The sequence below is a fragment of the Rhamphochromis longiceps genome, linkage group LG7 (assembly GCF_057381845.1).
Source record: "Rhamphochromis longiceps isolate RC_006_pf linkage group LG7, R_longiceps_female_GT1.1, whole genome shotgun sequence".
Classification (NCBI taxonomy): domain Eukaryota; kingdom Metazoa; phylum Chordata; class Actinopteri; order Cichliformes; family Cichlidae; genus Rhamphochromis; species Rhamphochromis longiceps.
In genome coordinates this window covers 49,598,270-49,617,698 of record NC_140563.1, presented here as the reverse complement: position 1 = coordinate 49,617,698, position 19,429 = coordinate 49,598,270, and the positions used below count along the sequence as shown (strand labels likewise).

At 40.0% G+C, this 19,429-nt stretch overlaps 1 protein-coding gene across 3 annotated transcripts in view; it reads right to left on the bottom strand.

Moving 5' to 3' along the window:
* ctif (CBP80/20-dependent translation initiation factor) overlaps positions 1-14,310 on the bottom strand; it is a 61,918-nt gene extending 47,608 nt beyond the window's left edge. The window contains exons 1-2 of one of the 3 annotated variants that reach the window (XM_085414058.1): positions 14,149-14,310; positions 1,224-1,462 (exon numbers count right to left, since the gene is read on the bottom strand). In XM_085414058.1, the coding sequence (XP_085270184.1) occupies positions 1,224-1,400 (177 nt within the window). In that variant the 5' untranslated portion in view covers positions 1,401-1,462; positions 14,149-14,310. The remainder of the gene's footprint in view (positions 1-1,223; positions 1,463-14,148) is intronic. The other 2 variants (XM_085414059.1, XM_085414060.1) reach the window with 2 other exon arrangements.
* Positions 14,311-19,429: the final 5,119 nt, after the last annotated feature.

Sequence of the window (19,429 nt, the reverse complement as noted above, 5' to 3'; positions counted from 1 at the left end):
GTAAGTTAACAATTACGGCATATTTAAAGTCTTATTAAAGCATATTCAAATTTACTTTGAAGTTCTGCTTTTAAAACGGACTCAAAATTATGTTTCTGACCAAATCTTAAAGCCTGGTGTATAGTTTGTGTAGCAGCCAATAAACTAGGTCAAGGCAGCTGAAGCAGCTAAAGGTGAACTACAATGTAAGTTCAACACTGCCATGCTTTCTTTGCATTATGGTTCTGTCACACTACAATAAAAATAGGGACAGCTACTAATTAACCAATAATCTGTGGTTGTCCAGTGATTGGCCGTACATTGGTTGATCAAATGGCACATGCACAGGTCACCCTGGTGGAAAGCAAGGCCTGCAAATAATTGACTAATTGAATATATCTAATTCATAAATGCAGACGGATTGCCAACATGTTGGAATCGATCTTTCTCTTTCAATGAGATCATCTGAGATGTGTCTCTTTGCAATGGGGAACTCTATTCAGCTGGATGCCAACTGGTTAGATTCTGTTGTGTTCGCATATAAGAGCAAGACTACTGAGCTTCTATGTCATGTTGTAGTTAAATCACCGTCCTGAATCAGTCAAGTCACTATTTGAAGTTGAACTTCTAAATTTCTGTTTCAAATGTCTGAGATTAGATGTGTTATTTTACTTTTCTTCAGTGCAAAACCGGCCAATCAGAGACAGTATTAGATGATACCAATCTATAAAGAACCTAAATCATTAAATGCCAAATCACTGTTCATACAAATAAAATGAGAGTGATCCTGCAGAAAACTGTGAATAAACATATATCTTCATCAGAGAATCTATATGGCACATAGAGCATACCAAAAATGTAAGAGCCTGTGAGAATGTGGCTCTCACACAGTCATTTGCGAACTGAAACTCAGAACATAACCTGCTCCGGGCCATATTATGTGTTTGGCATTAGTTACCATGGTAATCTAACTAGGTAAAAAGACAGCTACCTTCATAACAATGAACGCTCTGACATTAACCTCAAAATACCACCCTAACCCAATAATCTATCTTCGTGGTACATCTCTGACGAATGCCCTTCCACTTTCTCTCTATTTACACAGTATTCATTACAACACTAATGGCAGCTGACACAGAGAGAAACCTTCCAGTCTTTTTTGGGAAGATAAAAAAAAAATCCACAGACACCACCAAGGCCTGGAATAATCAAATACAGTATTGCTGATGTGATATAGCTCTGACCTGGGGTACCTTGCAGCTACTGTCCAAGTCCAAGTCTCCATCTGCCTTGTCTCCCAGAAGCCCTTGCACTTGATACTCCAGCACATAGCTGTCGATAAAGCGCTCCAGCTCTTCTATCTCCTGCGAGCGTGTGCTCCCAGCCTCGGACGACGCAGACGCCACCGAAGAGCTCTCCATGGCAACGGGTGCAGTGATGGGTGGAGGGGGAGGAAGGGGAGGGAGGGAGGAAGGAAAGTGACCTGTGGGGAAAGGAAGTTTAAGAAATGTACAAGAGTAAGTGAAGCTCAACTTTTTGACAGTCATTATATAGTCATTATAAGAAATGTTTCAATATCGAGACACTGACTGTCAAAGAGGTGCGTGGACATCAGTCCAACGACCCAATACAGACAAACTGTTGAGTCACTTGATCAAATATATCCCTGGGAGATTTACCTAAAATAATCACTGCTTGCAGCTCAGGAACAGCTAAACACATTTTTCTTACCTTTTCCACCTCAACTCCCTGACATTTGAAGAAGGTACACAGCCTCCCTGCTGTCAGCAAACACCCATACATGCACTGCCTGCTTCCAACAAACTGTCCAACACACAAGATAGAAAACTTGTGTTCAGGTGGAGCTACAGCAGGCCCAGGCAGGCACTCAGCTTATCAATCCAACTTTTGAAAAGTTGCTCCACAAACCCTGTTGGCTGTCACCATTCACACACCTCTCAATGTCAGTTTGTTTTCCCACCTTTACCTCGCCGTCTCTCTCCCTCTGTCTCCTGTCAGTGTTTTTGTGTGATCACCTGACCCCCGGCCAACAGGGAAGCAGCTTCCTGGCTGTCTGTCTATTGCTACTAAGCTCCTTTACATCACGGCTTGATCACCAGCCATGCAAAGAGGATTTATGGCTGGAGCAAGCAGAATGGTATCTGCTGAGCCCTTGGGACTCGCTGGGGAGTCCTGTGCATTTGCAGCCAACAAGTCAGCTACATAAAGTCTAAAGGCTTTGTTTTGGCTATGATGCAACAGTGCTGCCTAATGCCAGAGTAATGGGGAGTGGTATTTCCTAAACATATTCTGCAATCTCTTTTTCCAAGATCAAATTTGATCTTACTAATTTCTGCACTGCATGAAGGGCAATGTTTTTCAAACAGACGTACAACAAAGGCAGGATCATTTCTAAATTAAGCTAGCATAACAACAACTCTAAACAAATTTAGAACAGTCAGCAAATAACATCAACATCCTCCACTAGAAGATCAGACCTCAGGTTCTGAACTGTTGTTGAGAGACAGTAACCTGAATCTCCACAAACACTAGCAGGTCAACATGTTATACATCTGACTCACAGTCAGCACTGTAATCCATACGTGTCAATAATATAATCCACCATACATTAATGCCAGGGCTTTGATTAGCCTGGTGATTTGCAATTAGTAGGTTACAGAAATATGCACACTCAAACCAAGTGTGTGCTCAGCAACACGGGACCTGCAAGTTTATGAATGCATGCACACATGTACAAGTACAAGCATCCCCTGGCACACCCATGCATATATCTACATATATGTTTGCATGCTTTCATATTTTCTCCAATCTCCGTATAGATGCAGTGATTCACTACTTGTTACCTCTGCCGAGGTAACTCTGTTTTCACTACTGCTTTCTGGTTTGTCTTTTTGTTTGTTAGCAGGATTATGCACAAGTTGACAGGATGCTTTTTATGAGTGTAGGAAGAGAGCTGGGGCATATGGAAAGCAAGAACCTGTTAAACAATGGTGTCTGCCTTGCCAGCAGTGCAGTACAACTAAAGGGTTTAAAAAGGGGGTCCATTTTGGTGCCTTTAACTTTTAAACCATATGTCTGAGTAAAATTAGTTTGCTTTAATCAAGCATAGTTCTTCCTTAATTATTTTTTAGCGATACTGGATCTTATGTCACTTGCTGCAATTATTGCCAATCATAATCACTGAGAAAGCTGCCTAACAGGATGTAGGGTCACAGCTATCGCAGTCATGCTTGGTACATGGACTTGAGACCCCATTTTAAGGAAGGACAAACAATTCTGTGGCTTTAACCAATGGAGGGCTTTTTTTCTAGTAGTTCAATCCAGCTTTGGAAATATATTGTGACATTTATGATGAGATTGTTTGCAAACTTGCACACCATAAAAGGGTGCACTGTTGGCTTTAGTAAAGTTCTACAGAGGTTTACAAGTTTTCCCTGCGCTGTCCCTTTTCGTTGCCATTGCTGACTCAAGAGACATTTGTTATCTTCATGGTATTTGGTGTATTTTAAGACTGAAACTAACACTTTTCATACTCATATGCAGCCCAAAAAGGCAACAAATTTATCTGACAATCCAATCAATCCAAGTTGTACCCCTCGCTATGTCCTCAGCCAAACCGGTAACAACCTGCTACTTTTGGATACTCCCTGCTGGTTGCCACAGCGGGTATCTCTGCATATCTGACCTAGCAGATTTTTATGCCAGACGCCCTTACTCATGGAACCCCAAAGGGATTTGTGTCTCCCACTGCTCTACCAGCAACCTTTCATGTGTCATGTGTTAATCGAATGTGTAAACCACTATTTTACATGGACCCACTGTATACGAACCATGGACAGTGCAAACTCACTTCAGACATTAAAAATTAATGGTAAATTAACTTATATATAATAAACTTATATAAGAGATGCCTAATCAAAGTCTGGGCTTAAATCCGATAATGGCATGGCCTTAAACAGGCCATTCATGCTTGAGCGAATTAAAACTATTCTGCAAAGAAGAGTGGACCAAAATTCCTCCACGAGGATGTGAAACACTCAGTGCCAGTTATTACAAATACTCAATTGCAGTTCTTGCTGTCAAGGGTGGTGCAACTAGTTATTAGGTTTAGGGCAGCGGCCCCCAACACACTGGCCACGGACAGGTACCGGTCCGTGAGTCATTTGGTACCGGGCCGCGAGAGTTGAACCTCGGGTGTGAAATTTATGGTTTTCAGAGATTTTAGCAGTTTTCATCGTCATTTTTTTCCCTGGGTCTTTTCCCCTGTGTTATGAATGCATTTCCTTTTTTGTTACCGGTACTGGTTTTATTTTGTTGTATTTATTCGCGACAACTTAAAGTCTGGTCCGTGAAAAAATTGTCTGACATAAACCGGTCTGTGGCGCAAAAAAGGTTGGGGACCGCTGGTTTAGGGCACACACAAAGCGAGGAAGATTTGGATATCTTCTCTCTCTTGATTAAAAAAAATCATAATTGGAAAATTGCATTTAGTATTTTTTTTCACTTATCTTTGTCTAATATTAAAATTTGATAATCTGAAACATAAAAATTACAAAAGAAATCAAAACTAATTTTTTTTACAGCACTGTGTTTATTCACTCGAGCTCTGAAGTTAAAAGTGTTGACTTATAATACTTTTAACACAGTTTGAATAAGTAGAGCTGCAATCAATAATAGTGTGAATGCAACAGTATGTTGATAGATGCATATCGATAGTGGCTACAATCCAGTCAGTTGTCCTACTGTTGTTCTTGATATGTAGTGTGGGATTACTGCCTAAGGGTAAACAGCTGCCAGCAATTATTGACCCTTTGATTGATGCAAAATACACATAGCTTCTGGGTTTTTTTGCCTTGCTATCTATGACAATTTCTACAGTGCTATTACAGCCTTTATGAGCTTTCTGTAGGGGATGAGTAAATCACCAGGTCCATCTCAATGGCATTAACTTCAGGATATAAAGCTTGTTCTGCATATCACAGGAGTGAGGCATCTGTGGAATGGAGTCTACCCAGCAGTGTTTTGCAACACAGCACTCTAAATCTGCAGTTCTGATTTGTTTCATGGCTACATTGACTAAAAATCAATTTTTTCTCATGAGGGAAAAATAAGTGTTTAGTCATAAAACACAATCACGTATAACAGTAAAAAAAAGCCAAACTATTATTGTACTTATAGGCTGCAGGAAAAGGATAGGAGATTAAAGCAAGGACCTGCTCTTCACAAAGAAAAGGATACTACTGTATTTGGTGTATATGTGAGGAATAACAAATAAAGATGCTCTGCAGGCTGGTAGCCCATCTTAGAGCTTTGACTAAACAGAGGAACTGACTCTGCAAGGTCAGGGACACAAATAGCATTGCAAGGCAGCTCAGATTCACCAAACACAGGTCTCATCTTCCCCATACACGCTAAGATCAATCAGCGATATGAGCTCTCAAATAACAAAAAGATGCAGACAATGATGAAATCATTCTGAAGTCCTGCTTGCACTTTAACTTACTAGTAATGATCGTCCAGCCTTTCTATCTACGCTCACATGAAATGAGAAGATTTCTGACATTTAAATAAGCTGCATTTTGTATCCACGCCTAACCTGACTCCTATGATACACGCATACTTTACAAACATCTTCAACTTGGGAGTAGAGAAGATCCATACAGTTACAGGGTGGGCACTAATGCCTATTTTTAACACAACATCCAATGTGACTTTTTCCTTACGTCATCCTTGTATCCTGACCTGTTTGTCTGAAATATTTAATGTATGAACTTTTGGACAATGACATAATTTTTGTACTTTTTTCACAGGGGATTTTTGACCAAACAATCAAGATGTGATTGAAGTGCAGACTTTTAGCTTTAATTCGAGGAGATTTACAAAAATAGCGTGTTGACTGTTTAGCCATTGAACAATTGACTGACAAGCAGTTTCATGGCCATGGTAGTTTCATATCTTTTCACAAGAACTCCCAATGAACGTCTAAAAAAATGTTGAAGCGAGTGAAAAAAAAGCAAACTAAACCCATCAGAGAGATTGCAAAAACGTAGCCAAATCAACAATGTGGTAAATTGCCTGAGAAAGGGAAGACACAAGCCAGCTTAGCAAAACCAATAAGCCTGAAAGGCTACAGAAGGTAATTACAGCAGATGATTGAAGGATTCTTTCCTTGCCTAAGAAAAACAACTTCTCAGCTTCTTGCCAAGTCATGAATGCTCTAAAATAGATAGATGTATCACTGTCAGAGATGCAAAAACGTAAAAACAGAGGATTTGCAACAAGGTGCAAACCACTGGTGCCAGAAAACATCTAAAAGAGCTATGATCTTTCTGATAAAAGAAATTCTTTGTATAGATGAAACCAAGGTTGACCTGTAAAAGAATGATGGGAAGAGAAAAGTATCAAGCAAGACAGAAACAGTCACTGATTTGCAACAATGTCTTCCCCTCCTGGCGCAGGGAATTTGGTTAGATAAAAACTCAACACACCAGTTGTCATCAACCCCAGGTACTGTCAACTATTTGTTTAAATTACTTACTATAGCTATTCTAAAATAGATAAGAACTACAGGGTGGCGAAAATTTTAGACTGCATTCCAAAAAAAGCATGTGCATCGACCAGCAGGGTCATATGACCTGGACCAAGATAAGTAGTATAAAATGGTTTGCAGACAAACGTGCATAAGCATTCGAGGTGCATATAAGCAGATAAGTGTTCAACACAATGAAGCTTAGCATTAGCCGGTCTAAAACTTTCCAGCTTTTTACTACAAGTTTGTGTAATGTTGGATTGCGCCAGTGTGCAAACAGTCCAGTTAACGGTCCAGCACACTCACCTCTCGCGAGCAGGCTTCATGTGTCCTGCTTCCTGCAAACTCCCTCACCGGCACCACAGAGCGTATCTCCAGTAGTGCAAACACATGTGAATCCACTTATTCCAGCTGTGTGCACCATGTAAGAAAGTATAAAATATCCTGACCCATGTCTCCAGATTTCAAGCAATTTTTGCAGTGGTTGTTGCACTGTGGAGTTTTTTTATACTACCTGTTTATGTAGTATTAATTTGCTTGTAGAATCATCACAGTATAACACACTCTCTCCTCTTTTCTCTATTCTCCTTTTCTGTCTTCTCAAACTACATTTTTCAGTCCCCTGACCCACAATGCTCTAACTCCTCTGCTCTTTCCTGTCTCCATCTTTTCGCTCTTTTGCCCCAATCCTAACAGCTGTTACAACAAAGAACTGCCTGCCATCCTGTCCAGCTTCCCCTCAAACTTCACTGCTAAACTTAAGCCGCTTAAGAAATTGCATATCAGTACACAACAATTGCAGACATCAAAGTCTCCTCCTAACCTTTCAGTTGAATCTAGACAAGCCACGTAATTTATTACTATCCATTGTCATTAGCCGAGTGGTTCTGGCAGGTTCCGGTTAGGGTTAGGGACAATTTACCTGAGCCGCTCTATGTTTTAGAGTCTCACAGCTTGTTATCAGCCAAAAAATACACACATTATTACTTATTACAAAGCCTTTCCAGCATGAATAGTGGAGTAACAATTAGGGCTGCCACGATTAGTCGACTAGTCACGATTACGTTGACTATCAAAATCGTCGACGACTGATTTAATAGTCGACGCGTCGTTTGAAGCTTTGTTAGATCCCAAAAGACGCAGGAATAAGTAGCAGGATTTAAGAGTGTAATAACGGACTGAAACAGAAGATGGCAGCACTGCATGTACAAGGATGCCAGCTGCCGTTAAACTCCGACGAAGAAGAAGCTGTGTCCCAGAATTCATAGCGCAGCCCTGCTCAGTTTCCAACAATGGCGGCAGCTGGTTAGTTTTAATATTACTCTTATTATTCTTTCTGGGTCACAAAATAAATGTTTAACATATTTTCAGGCGAGAATGTAGCTGTGTAAACCTCAAATATCTGCTCAGTTTATCAAGACACCACATATTTTCAAAGCGCTCCGACGTTTTCGGAGACGTCTGTTACCCACTAGCTCGATAGCTAGCCGGGGGCTAGGCTCACTAGAGCCGTGAGAACACCGGACTCCCGGCAAATCGTTTTCAAACCCACCGCCGTCTTTCGCTACTCAGGTTAAACATATATAAGTCACTTAGATAACTTAAAAATGTTATTGTTTGGCTTTTTTCAGTATTTTATTTGTTCCTGAGTAAATTGGTTTGGCTGAGATTAAAGTTATAGTTTTTACACAGCTGAATAAACATCAAGCAGACAGCTGATCATCAGAAGTGTGAGATGCTCGAGAATTTACTCCGGTGTCCTGTTATATTTTAGATAGCAAGGAGTTTATTAAACTTCACCAAAACAATCTGCAGATTTCATTAAAATTTAATAAACTATCATCTTGTCTTTATTTTTAGTTACCACAGACCTGAAACACTTAAAGCTGTAAGCTAATGATAGTTATATAAGAGCAGATGCTGCTGGTGCAATAAGCTGTACGCTTTACGTCCAATGGATGATGATCTGATTAGTCGACTAATCGCAAAAATAATCGGTGACTAGTCGACTATCAAAATAATCGTTTGTGGCAGCCCTAGTAACAATGTGTGGTGAGAAGCTGGGTTACCTCAGGCAGTGACCCTCCAGGCAAGCAGAGAAACATTAACCCTATAAAATGCAAAGCAGACTATGAGGTCAGCTGCATCGATGCCCAAAGTGAAGCAGTGTTCATGTTGATACTAAACTGGCCAGACAGACACAGCGTGGCACTGGACTGCACACTGTGTCTTTGTTTCAGGACCGATAGATATACTTTCATCACTATGCATGTCCGTGATTGGATGTATCTCCAAAATCAGAGTGCATATATTTGTCAATTAATGGACAAATATATGCAAACTTACAACAGGAGTGGTGTATAAACACACACAAAAAATCAATTTTGCTGTAGACATTCTAATCAATGTGTCTAATTAATGTCTGAATAATGAAAGAGTACTGTCACAACTAGTTTAGAAGTTAATCGTGGTCCAAAAGGAACGTTGAAGCATGGGCATATCCAAAAATGTAATTTTATGAAATGAAAACATATGCACAGGCTCGTATTTTTTTTTAAATTGTAGGGAAAGTGGAACTTTTCTGGAAAACCATACATATAATTAGTAACTATCTTAAACTTCTGGAGAATGCACTGCACAAGTTAGCCTGTTGATGTGCTGAATTAACACACTGCCAGGCCTACTGAATGAGATATTGAACAAACTGAATTATTGTTCCTAAAGCTTAAATATGACTTGTGCCCTGGATCTATGTTGAGCCTATGACATAGCCTAGTGGCTGATGCCTTTCCCAGCATTTATACCTGTGCATGCTGTACCTGTACCATGCTTTACCACCATGATGGAGTTTTTATCTTCGAGTTGTTCCAGTCAATTCTAAAACTGGCAGCAGAAAAAGAAGATGGAAAATCCACAAAAAGGAAGAAATAATGGTACTGAACGGGCCAACCAGTCTTCCATTTCTGTCGAGGACCACACCAGGTTTCGGTGTAGGTTTTTGTGGCTGGGGGAGGGGGGGTTTTGGTTTCAGTGTACCTACAATGAAAATTTAACACATAAGCACAAACTCAATTTAAGCGTCAGAGTGCGGAACAGACTTTTTGGACTCCTTCACGTGATGTGCGTCACTCTCTTCGTGGATTTTACTCACTAAAAAGAAATCAGCTGTAATGGAAAGAACACAGCTTCTACTGTGTGAATACAGAAAAACAAGCCTAAACCATTCGGTGATTTGCAACCTTTGATATGGTTACACAACAACCAATCAGTAAGAACCATAATCCTCACAAGCCAAACAGAGCAGAACATGAGACCCCGTCTACCCAGTGGGAATCCAAGTCAATGTTCTCACCCCATGCAGTGAGAGCTGGTAATACGTCTAATCTGGTCTACTACTGACTGGCAGCTTAAGAAACTCACACTTGAGCTTAAATATAATTTGGAGTAGTCTATTCTTGAGAGCAGAAGAGCTGCGTGCCTTCTTTGACTCTAATCATTCAGCAGACATACTTGCTGTAATAGATGTATGCAAATAGGTTAAATGGAGCAACCACATACTTTGCTTAGGATCAAGGGCTTTACAGTCAGCAAAGGGTACTAATAACACCTGTGTGCATATGAAACATTAACAGTCACTGAAGACACAGAGATTCAAAGATTTTTTACACCTCTGCCAGTATGTAATGACAAATGGACAATTTTCTATCATAATACAGGACTCCACAACGTGCTTCATTTATTTTATAAGTAAATGACAAATAAATCCTTTTAATACTGCATCTTATTTTGCATTCACTGGAACCGGTAGTACCAGGATGAGCGCGTCTTCTTACCTAGCAAACATGAACACTTTAAATATATCGCCTACAAAATGCAGTTGAAAAAGTGTCACTGTTCACATTGCGTGCCACTCTCTGACAAAGCCGAGGGATAATAATAAGCATTATGTGGCTGGCACCAATCAATCACAATTTCTCCCGCGACACTTTTTCTGCATAATGCGTCTCGGTAGTGAAACTGGAAATTCTATTTCATTTTCTTTTCAGACATTCGTCACACTTTAGAGAGTGCATCCCCTATATTTGTCCATCTTATGGTTTTCATACAAAGGCAAAAAAAAAGGGCATTCTCAAACCTCCGTAAGCCTGACGTAGGTAAGCCTGACGTAGGTAAGTAGTCAACCTCAGGATACCCCTGACAGGCATCGGGAAGTACAGCACCAAAACAGAAGCAGAAATCCTGTTACCAGAGCAACAGGTGGCAACAATCGAGAAAACTGCCTTTGTAGATCTATTATTGTTACTACTAAAGATGACATGGATACAAGGGAATTGTCAGGGCTAAACAAGGGGAATATCCCTTTACATAGCTAAAAGTTACAGTCATAACAATATAAAAACATAAATTTATGTGCGATAGGGAGCCTCAAGGTTAGACATTCAGCTTCAGTTATACTTGATGATGATGATCTTTGCTGATGGCTTCAGAGCACACTGATAGCAATTAATCCCCACAGTTAACTCTGAAAATTAACTGGATGCTCAATGCCGTTCATTTGTCTGACATCCTGCCCTCATTCATCTCCCTAGCGCTGGAAGAGTTTCTCCTCCACGAATTGTTGTGTTGAAAACGACTGCATGAAAGTTCTCTAAAGAACAACTGATGTAAATCAGCTTAAGAGGTCATTCTTTTTTGGCACTTTATAAATATAGATTTTTTTTCTACAAAGATGCGCTCCACTGCAAAATCACACAGTCATTCTACAAAGATCAACTCTCCTAGCAGAGCTATTCAAGTCATAAAATACTACCTGTTCTTTCACACTGCAATACAAGTTACATAAAACAAAATATAAAAATATTCCATTTTTTCCCTCTTATGTGTACAAGTGTGTGATTAGAACGACCTGAATCCAGTGGAAGAGACTAACAGTGTGTGCACATGTCACACGAGAGGGGAGGTACAATGGTGTGTGTGTATACTTAAAACAATAGCCTCATTGTCCTCTTTTGTCCCTCTTTGTCCCTGTACTGACCAAATGGGAATGGACTGGGCATGTGCAGTACTGCAGAACTGCTGGGATTGAAGCTCCACATTGCTATGCTCTTCTGTCCGGACACACGAGCGTGGAGGTGTGACAAACAAATGAGGGCATGCTGACCTGCTCACAGGCTTCCTAACATGTATGGAGGGTAGATAACAGTCCTGAGACCTTAAAGGTGAACAGCAACCAAAAGTCAAAAGACAGGCACAAAGGTGAGTGTTCAACAGAGCTGTGGCTATTATTGGTCAGGGCTGAGATGATGACAAAGAGATCAACCACACAAACAACACAACTAGTAGCAACACAATGGCTTACTGCAAAAACCATAGTATATAACATGTTGGAGCTCCGTCATCTCTCACAGAACTGCTGTATGTTTCTCTGATTCATCAACCGTGTAATCACTCTATCCTCACTTTCTCATTTCCCACTCACTCATCCGTTCCAGAGAAGCAATGTAATGAGGAGCAGCCCCCACTGAAACAAGGCTAGATTTCTGCTTTACAGCCTGACTCAGGATGATCCAGTTTTGTGCAGGCAGCTCCCACTCTCTCCGTAAGATTGCTGCTATATTTGTGCCTCCTCCACATTCTTCAAAGCGCTACACGCACATACAGGGAACCGGGTCTACATCATGACCTAAACACCAGCTCTTTTCTAATGCTTACGTTGACATACAACACAGAGGTAAGAGTTACCTGCTGCTATGGAAATTAACCCTGGCATCACTGGTGAGATCAGCCTTTCATTATTGTCTTTTCTCTTTTTTTGTCCCTGTATGGTCTCCCAGGACAGAGTTCACAATAACGATCGTTCATCACGTCAATGCAGGATTCACATGCGCCATGATGGCAGATCACAGGGGTGATGATGGTGCACTGACTCTTAGATTAGTATGAATGAAACTTTTTTTCAGGCCACATTTACACATCAGCAAAACTCAGTTTTATATTAATGTGAGAGCAATCTAACTACACAACATATCACAAAGTGAAAAAGCAAATGGATGGATATTTCTAATATTTCCTAACTGTAGCAATGTGTATTAAGAATCCACAGTATCCTTTATTGAGCATATGTGGGGCACATAGTGTATCAGATCTTTCTTTTTCTTGATCAGCTATTTGATGATAGTAATATAGGCATATTATCAAAGTTCAATTTCATACATATCCTTGAATTCCCTGCAACTGTAGGCAAATCTCAACCAAGTATGTCTTTGCTCATGTACTATCAGATCATGGCCAAATCATAATTGACTGAACTATCTTCACAACAGCTAAATGTTACCAAATGGGTGGACTTTACATGTACATGTACAGAATGAGAAAGTGGCTGAGCATGACTGACCACTTGGCATTCTAATGAAATAGCATATGTCTCCTGAGTGATCACAGTAATGTGACAAGGTAAATACACTGCAGAGACATGCTTTCATCACTGCAGACAATCTTTTTTTAAATTCTCTATTAATAATACCATCTGTATAATGCAATCATGCAAAATAGGTCTAGCTTCTAAGTCTGCATTAAAAAAGGTTACCTTGGTCTCTGCTTTTTGACTTGTAGCAGCATGCAAACATTCCTTAAATCAGTAAAGTCACTCTGATCCAATCAGTCCCTAAACAGCTGGAATCCCAGGAATGCCATGCGCAAACTTCACCGAAGTATGAGCTAAAGAGCAACAGTCAGGTCGGCTAGTGATCAAAATATTAAGTCTGCCAAGTTTTCTCATTAAGGACTGCATGATTAATGAATAACATGTAACACATTCATCATTGGAGTATGAGCTAAAGTTTATGTTAAAATATATTTAGACAGACGTTCCAAATCTGACAGAAATGTTGATCTGCCTCTGTCCTGCCACAGTCGCAGCTGTGATGATCCACTCTTTGTTGTGAGGGCCAACAGCTGAGACAGTGTGCTGCTCTGCAGCTAGCTCAGCACAGCTGATTGACTTTAACGCTTTAAGCGACTGTTCCCATGATTCCTGTCAAGCAAGTATGACGCAACGTTACAGAAACCGAAGAAAGACTAACAACCTGTGCCACTATAGCTTAAGCTTTCTTTTTTTAAATTTAGCACTTAGAGCCACGCCCATGCTGTCTGTGATGCTAGTACCGTGTGTACCGGGGTCAGTGAAGCGATACATGACGGTTCGTTTATGTCAGAGGTTTTGAAAACAGCTGCACAGCATTGTTCCTGTTAAGGTAACAAAGCCACATCTGGGGGCACTTCCACGCCCTGTTGTGTGTGTCTGTGTGTCTGCGTGTGCCCGCGTATCGCCGGTAACAATGGTGACGCAAGCTTTGCGGCTAACCAGCCGGCTAGCGTTAGCCCTTAGGAGCAGTAACCGAAAGGCTATAAATTACAAATTCAAACAAGTCTCCGTCACCTCTGTCGTATCAACAGGTCTGCTGGTGGAGGCTTAACCAATCCCAGCATAACCAGGTCACTCACTGAGACAACTCGCAGCAAATCCAGCGCATCTCTTAAAACTGTTATCTCGTTACAACGGTTGAAACGCTCCAACCGAAAAACACCTTCTGTTGTCTTAAAACGAAGTAAATCCTCACCCGAAGTGAAATGCGAACTCCTGGCGAACCTTGGATCGCCTCCAGAGATTAAATCCGCCGTGTCATGGGTGTGTTTCTCTAAAAGAAAGCGAGGGGGAAAGAGGGTTAGCTATCCAGTGGCAACTCCGACGTCCCACACTGAGGAAAAAGGGAATGCAGGAATGTGACGTTCAGTCCGGTCTGCTGGCATCATTGACACGTGCACTCAAGAGCGGAGCACTGTGGGAAATAGAGTGTGGTTAAGTAACAGATTGTTACGGGTTTATTACTAGCGCATTAATCGTTATCCACAATTTCCATACCCAGTGAATCTCTGTGCTACTTACCGAAAACATATAAACCTTAAATTATTACAGCCCTTAGATATAACAATTGAAGCTAGGTTCCAACACTGCAAAAAAGTAAGTTAAAGATCAAGTAAGTTAAGATTGTGGGTTATTACGTCAAAGTTTCAAATTGTTATGTCATGTTATCTTATGTTAAATCTGGAAATAACATCTCGAATCCTTTGAGTTATTAAGTCAGAATTTTCAGATAATTATTTACAACTAACATGAACTTTCAATAGACCAAATTTTTATAATTTTTAATTTTTATTTATTCATTTATTCATTTCCCCCCAGTGGCATTAACCTCCTATAAATGTCCTATAAATGTTTTAATTATTATATAATTACTTTTACAGAATTATTTTAACCAGGGTAATTGATTATCCAAAAATATACACACATCTAACAGGGGTAAGTCACTGCTACTACCTAATTCTGTTAATAAAAATACAAATAGCATTCTGGGTTTTTTTCAGATGTGTTTTTTAGTTAATAATACAAACAAATCTTTTAAATTGGCCATATTATGCACATCATTATTTATTTAGCACGGTCCACTAAAAAAGGTTTACATGCTACACTGTTCAAAATAAATTCCAGTTACTTTTTTACATAACACTAAATTTCACTCTCCTCTAGGCTACACCCCCCCCCCCCCCCGCTCTCAGTGGTCAGTTACCCACACAAAAATAAGTCACTGGTCACCTATTGTACTTTATAGTTGTGTGCTGGATTCAATCAAAGAGCAAGGGATAGTTCTGGGCATGCTGAATTCTTCTGTGGTGGGTTGTTTTGCTTTGTGAATCCAATACTTGCCTGTTCCAAAAGAAATTCTGTTCTGTAATTAGTTCGGGTGGCCCAGTGCGGACACCTAAAATTACTGCCCTCCAAAAAAAACACAAACTGATAATCGCACAGTTTATATAGTTCTAAGTTCAACCCTACATGCTCAACCAGAATTGGATTGGGGACAGAAGAGACTCCTGTAAAAGCTGTTTTGTTACACAGTGCACAATGCTTTCAGATAATGGCTTAACCATTTCTGTAAGTACTTGCATGCTGAACTTTTGTTCCTCAGAGTTGTTTGTTCGTCTATCAACAGCATACCCAAAAAGCCACCCTGATGAATTTTTGGTTAAACTTTCAGAGAGCTGGAAATGAAACAAGACGAAAGAAGGATTCTGTTATACTTGAGTCAAGATCCAAACTGAGAAATTTGGCAAAATATGTTCTCTTTTGTTAACATGCATTTTCTGGGAATGTTAAAAAAAGGCCGGGTGATTTTAACCAACACAGACTATGATTTTTAGCCTTACAAGTTCCAAATGGCCCCAGGGGCAAATGATCAAAGCTAAAGGTGACATTAGGCTCATTCGCTCGTCATAGTGTCTTCACTAAGGGTTTTCCTTTTGCTTTGGGGACGGTGCCATTAAATGAATATAATAAACAGGGACTTTAGCTCTGCAGTTGCAGGAAGTGGGTGAAGACTCTTGTATTTGCTCTTGCAGCGAGCAACAGAACAGCTTTTAGTTAGAGAAGGGACCGTTAGGCTGCTGCTTTCTCCTTTTTGGTTGTTAGGTAAGCATCATGCAAATGTATCACACGGTGAGGAAGATAAGCACTGAAGAAAGTCTAGCCCTGCAGAAAAAGGTGTTTCAGGCTATCGAGCGGCACGGTTTTCGGCCAGAGAGAATTACTCAATTTGAAGTGGACTTTGAAACTTTGCAGCCCTCCAACAAAAACAGTTACATAAGACACCAAAGCAACAAAGGAAGAGTAAATAAGCATTATAATACTCTAAAGAATCCCCTTTTGTTTCTCAACTTGTTAGAAGCGCATAAATAAATTAAATGAGATCAGAATACACGTTTAATGTAACCACAAACTGAATAAACTCAGTGCACATACATTTCTATTACAGTTTAACAAACTAGTGCATTAGTATTAGTGATTTTAAAAGCTGGTGAAATTTTTTATTATGGTGTCACAAAAGAGAGTGGCACCATTTGTTCATTACCTGAACAGGAGTCGTATGATAGTCCTGAGAGTTATTGTCAGTGCAAAGTATTATAGTGTAACACTGCAGTTATTCTGGTTGTCAATAAATCAGCTGCTTAGTCCAAAACAGAACAGAAGAACTGCAGCTAGCAGCTGATCAGGCTCTTAACTATCAGTTTTTCAAATCCTATAAAAATATTCAAAAGATAATTTTGGCCGTTTCATGAAGTTGTGTTGATTGTGGCTCATAGAAATGGATCAAATTAGAACTTCATGTGTTTTAATGGCGTGAGGTTAATCACAATACCCTACTATTGAATATCTCTTATAGCCAATATAGTGACTTTACCTGTTAAAGATTCTGTACCAATTTCAGGGTGTCTGACACCTTTTTATTTATTTTACTCAATAAAGAAGTATTTTTATACAAGGATCCGTTTCACTTAAGGGAGGCTTTAGAGAATTTAAATGACTGCTGTACTTTCTTCTATCACTGAAAGGTGTATCCCAAAAACTAAAGCTGTTTTGAATGTCTTCTCTCTAGCTTACACATTTAATAACAGACACGCAGAGAGACTGTCACAGAAACCAACATTCTTTTATTTATTGTCTGAAAAGTTGTCTTTATTTAGCTTTTTGGGGGTTTGTTGTGCTACTTGTATTTGTTGTTGCAGTGCTCATAACCTTTTCAAAATTCCAGTCTCAGATGTAAAACGTGTGTGAACAAAAGTGAACTACTCATCTCTTTCTAAATGTTTGCTCCTCTTTCACAGTGGAATGCTTGTTGCTATTGGTTGAGCAATCAGCATTGATTTATGGGGATCTTAGGTGTGAATGCAGCTTGAATGTGGAATCATAATTGATTATCTTATGTGAATCTGCTTTTGTTGTACCACCAGGCAAAAACCATCCAAATACAAAAGAATCCCACAGTCTGGTTGCACCTGCACACAGACACAAATGACTGCAGAGAAGGGCTAAAAACACTGGAAAGAGTCTTTTTAGTGTAATCATGACCCCTTGTGGAAAAAGAAGAAAGTGCAGCTGGAGCAGTCGGCTACTCCTTTGTCAGGGTTTTGTGTGTGTTTGAGTGTGACGTTAGATGTGTACATTTTATGAATATGTACCCGTACAACTGGGATTCATCAGGGTCTTTAGTCAATATGGTACACAGTTGGAGGAGAGAGCCAAAACAGTCTGACTGTCAGTTAGATCTGCATATAGTTAGACATACGGGAAACAGACAGATGGAAGAATAAGCAATACAAAAATAGATAAAGTGTTAAAATGAGGATGTATGAATCTGAGCGTGGATAGGTAGACAGACAGCCGAGTGAAAAAGTGCCCTCTCTGTTCCAGATGGCTGCTAGTCAGAGGCTAATTAATTGGCGTGATGGAGATTGCAGCAGGTCATTACACCCCTCCTGACCCTTTCTTCTTCTGCTACTTCCTTTTCTTAGTCTCTGGTTTCTTCTCACTCACTCTCTCAGTGCTATGCATATCCTTAACTGTCCCATAATTACTTTGTTGTCCTCTCAGCATCAGCCACAGCACTCCAGCCAATTCAGGCTTCCATTCCCACCCATGCCGTTGAGCAGGCTTCTCTCGTGCACATGTACCATTTTGTCTGGTTTCTTCTCACGTGTGCTAAAACCCGGAGCTTTCTCGTTGAGATGTGTGCTTCAGGAAAAAAATAAAGCAAAACCTTTGAAGTGGCATCATGAAATCTGTAGTCTGCTAACTGAGAATGTGAGAAAACTTTTTCTATTATGCATCTAACCTAATTCAGCCCCGCGTCTGTGTTAAATCAATGAATATACTGAACATTTGATTTAAGGCTTTTGTTGAGGCTTTTTTTTTTAATGCTGGTCAAAGTAATTTGCACTGTTGCCAAGGAAACCATAGTGTCAAATTGGTATATAATTTAATTGTTCGAAAAAGAAAGTCAGTCAGTGAAGTCAATACGAACAAAAAGTCAAACATTGTTTTTATTGAACACAGAGAGAAGAGATAAATCATTTGTATGTATTTTTGAACACGTGTAATGTTATATTTATTTTTAGGCCGCACTAACAGCGTGTGAGTACAGATCAGTTCAAACACTGTATAATTACATACTAGTGGAGTGAGTCCTAGCAATGCTACAAAGTGCAGAATAAAAAATTTCAAATCCTGTTAACATATGGCAATGCACAAAAGCATATGCATTTAATTATTTAGATTAAATTAAAAATAATAAAATGATCACGTATCAGTTTGTCTGCATCACTTTAACACTGAAAATAGCAGATTGGAAGGGTTTAAATTAATCAGTAGCTGTGAATGAACATGAATTAATTATTTGCTTTGTTACGTTCCATCCATGGAGGTATATTTTGGGTTTATCTTTTAAATCTTTTTACTGTGATAAACGTTTCTCGTAAGATGTATTTTGAAGTGGGTTTGATAGTCGTGCAGAACATTTAGCTAAGTGGGAGAATGAGAAGCAAAATCTGCAGCTGGAGCTGCTCCTCAGGTCGCCCAGCACAAAGCTGAATCCTCCCCAGAGGGATGGTAGCAAGGCACCAATTAGCAGCAGAGAGGGCGCATGATGATATTTCCGTGTGCTTGTGGCCTGGGCAGCTCCGTCTGTGTGTGTTATAAAAGGCAAAACCATAAACATGGAATTAGACAGTACAGGCCCCACATCTCTTAAGGTCACAGACGCTCCCCTCCTGCGGCTTCTGAGAGCAACGGTGTGATATAAACAACACCAGCCAGGAAACTGTTAGTACTGTATATATGTTTGTTTTTTCTTTAAAGGGCAGCTGATTATTTGTGCCTGTCAGCCTGTGAGGTTCATCAGGCCAGCGGCCCTGATGCAGTGGTCTTCTGCAGCTCTGCTCTGTTATTGTTGGGTTGAGTGGCTGCAGGAGATAGGTGTGGGAGAAAGATCACTGTGAACTAGATGGAGA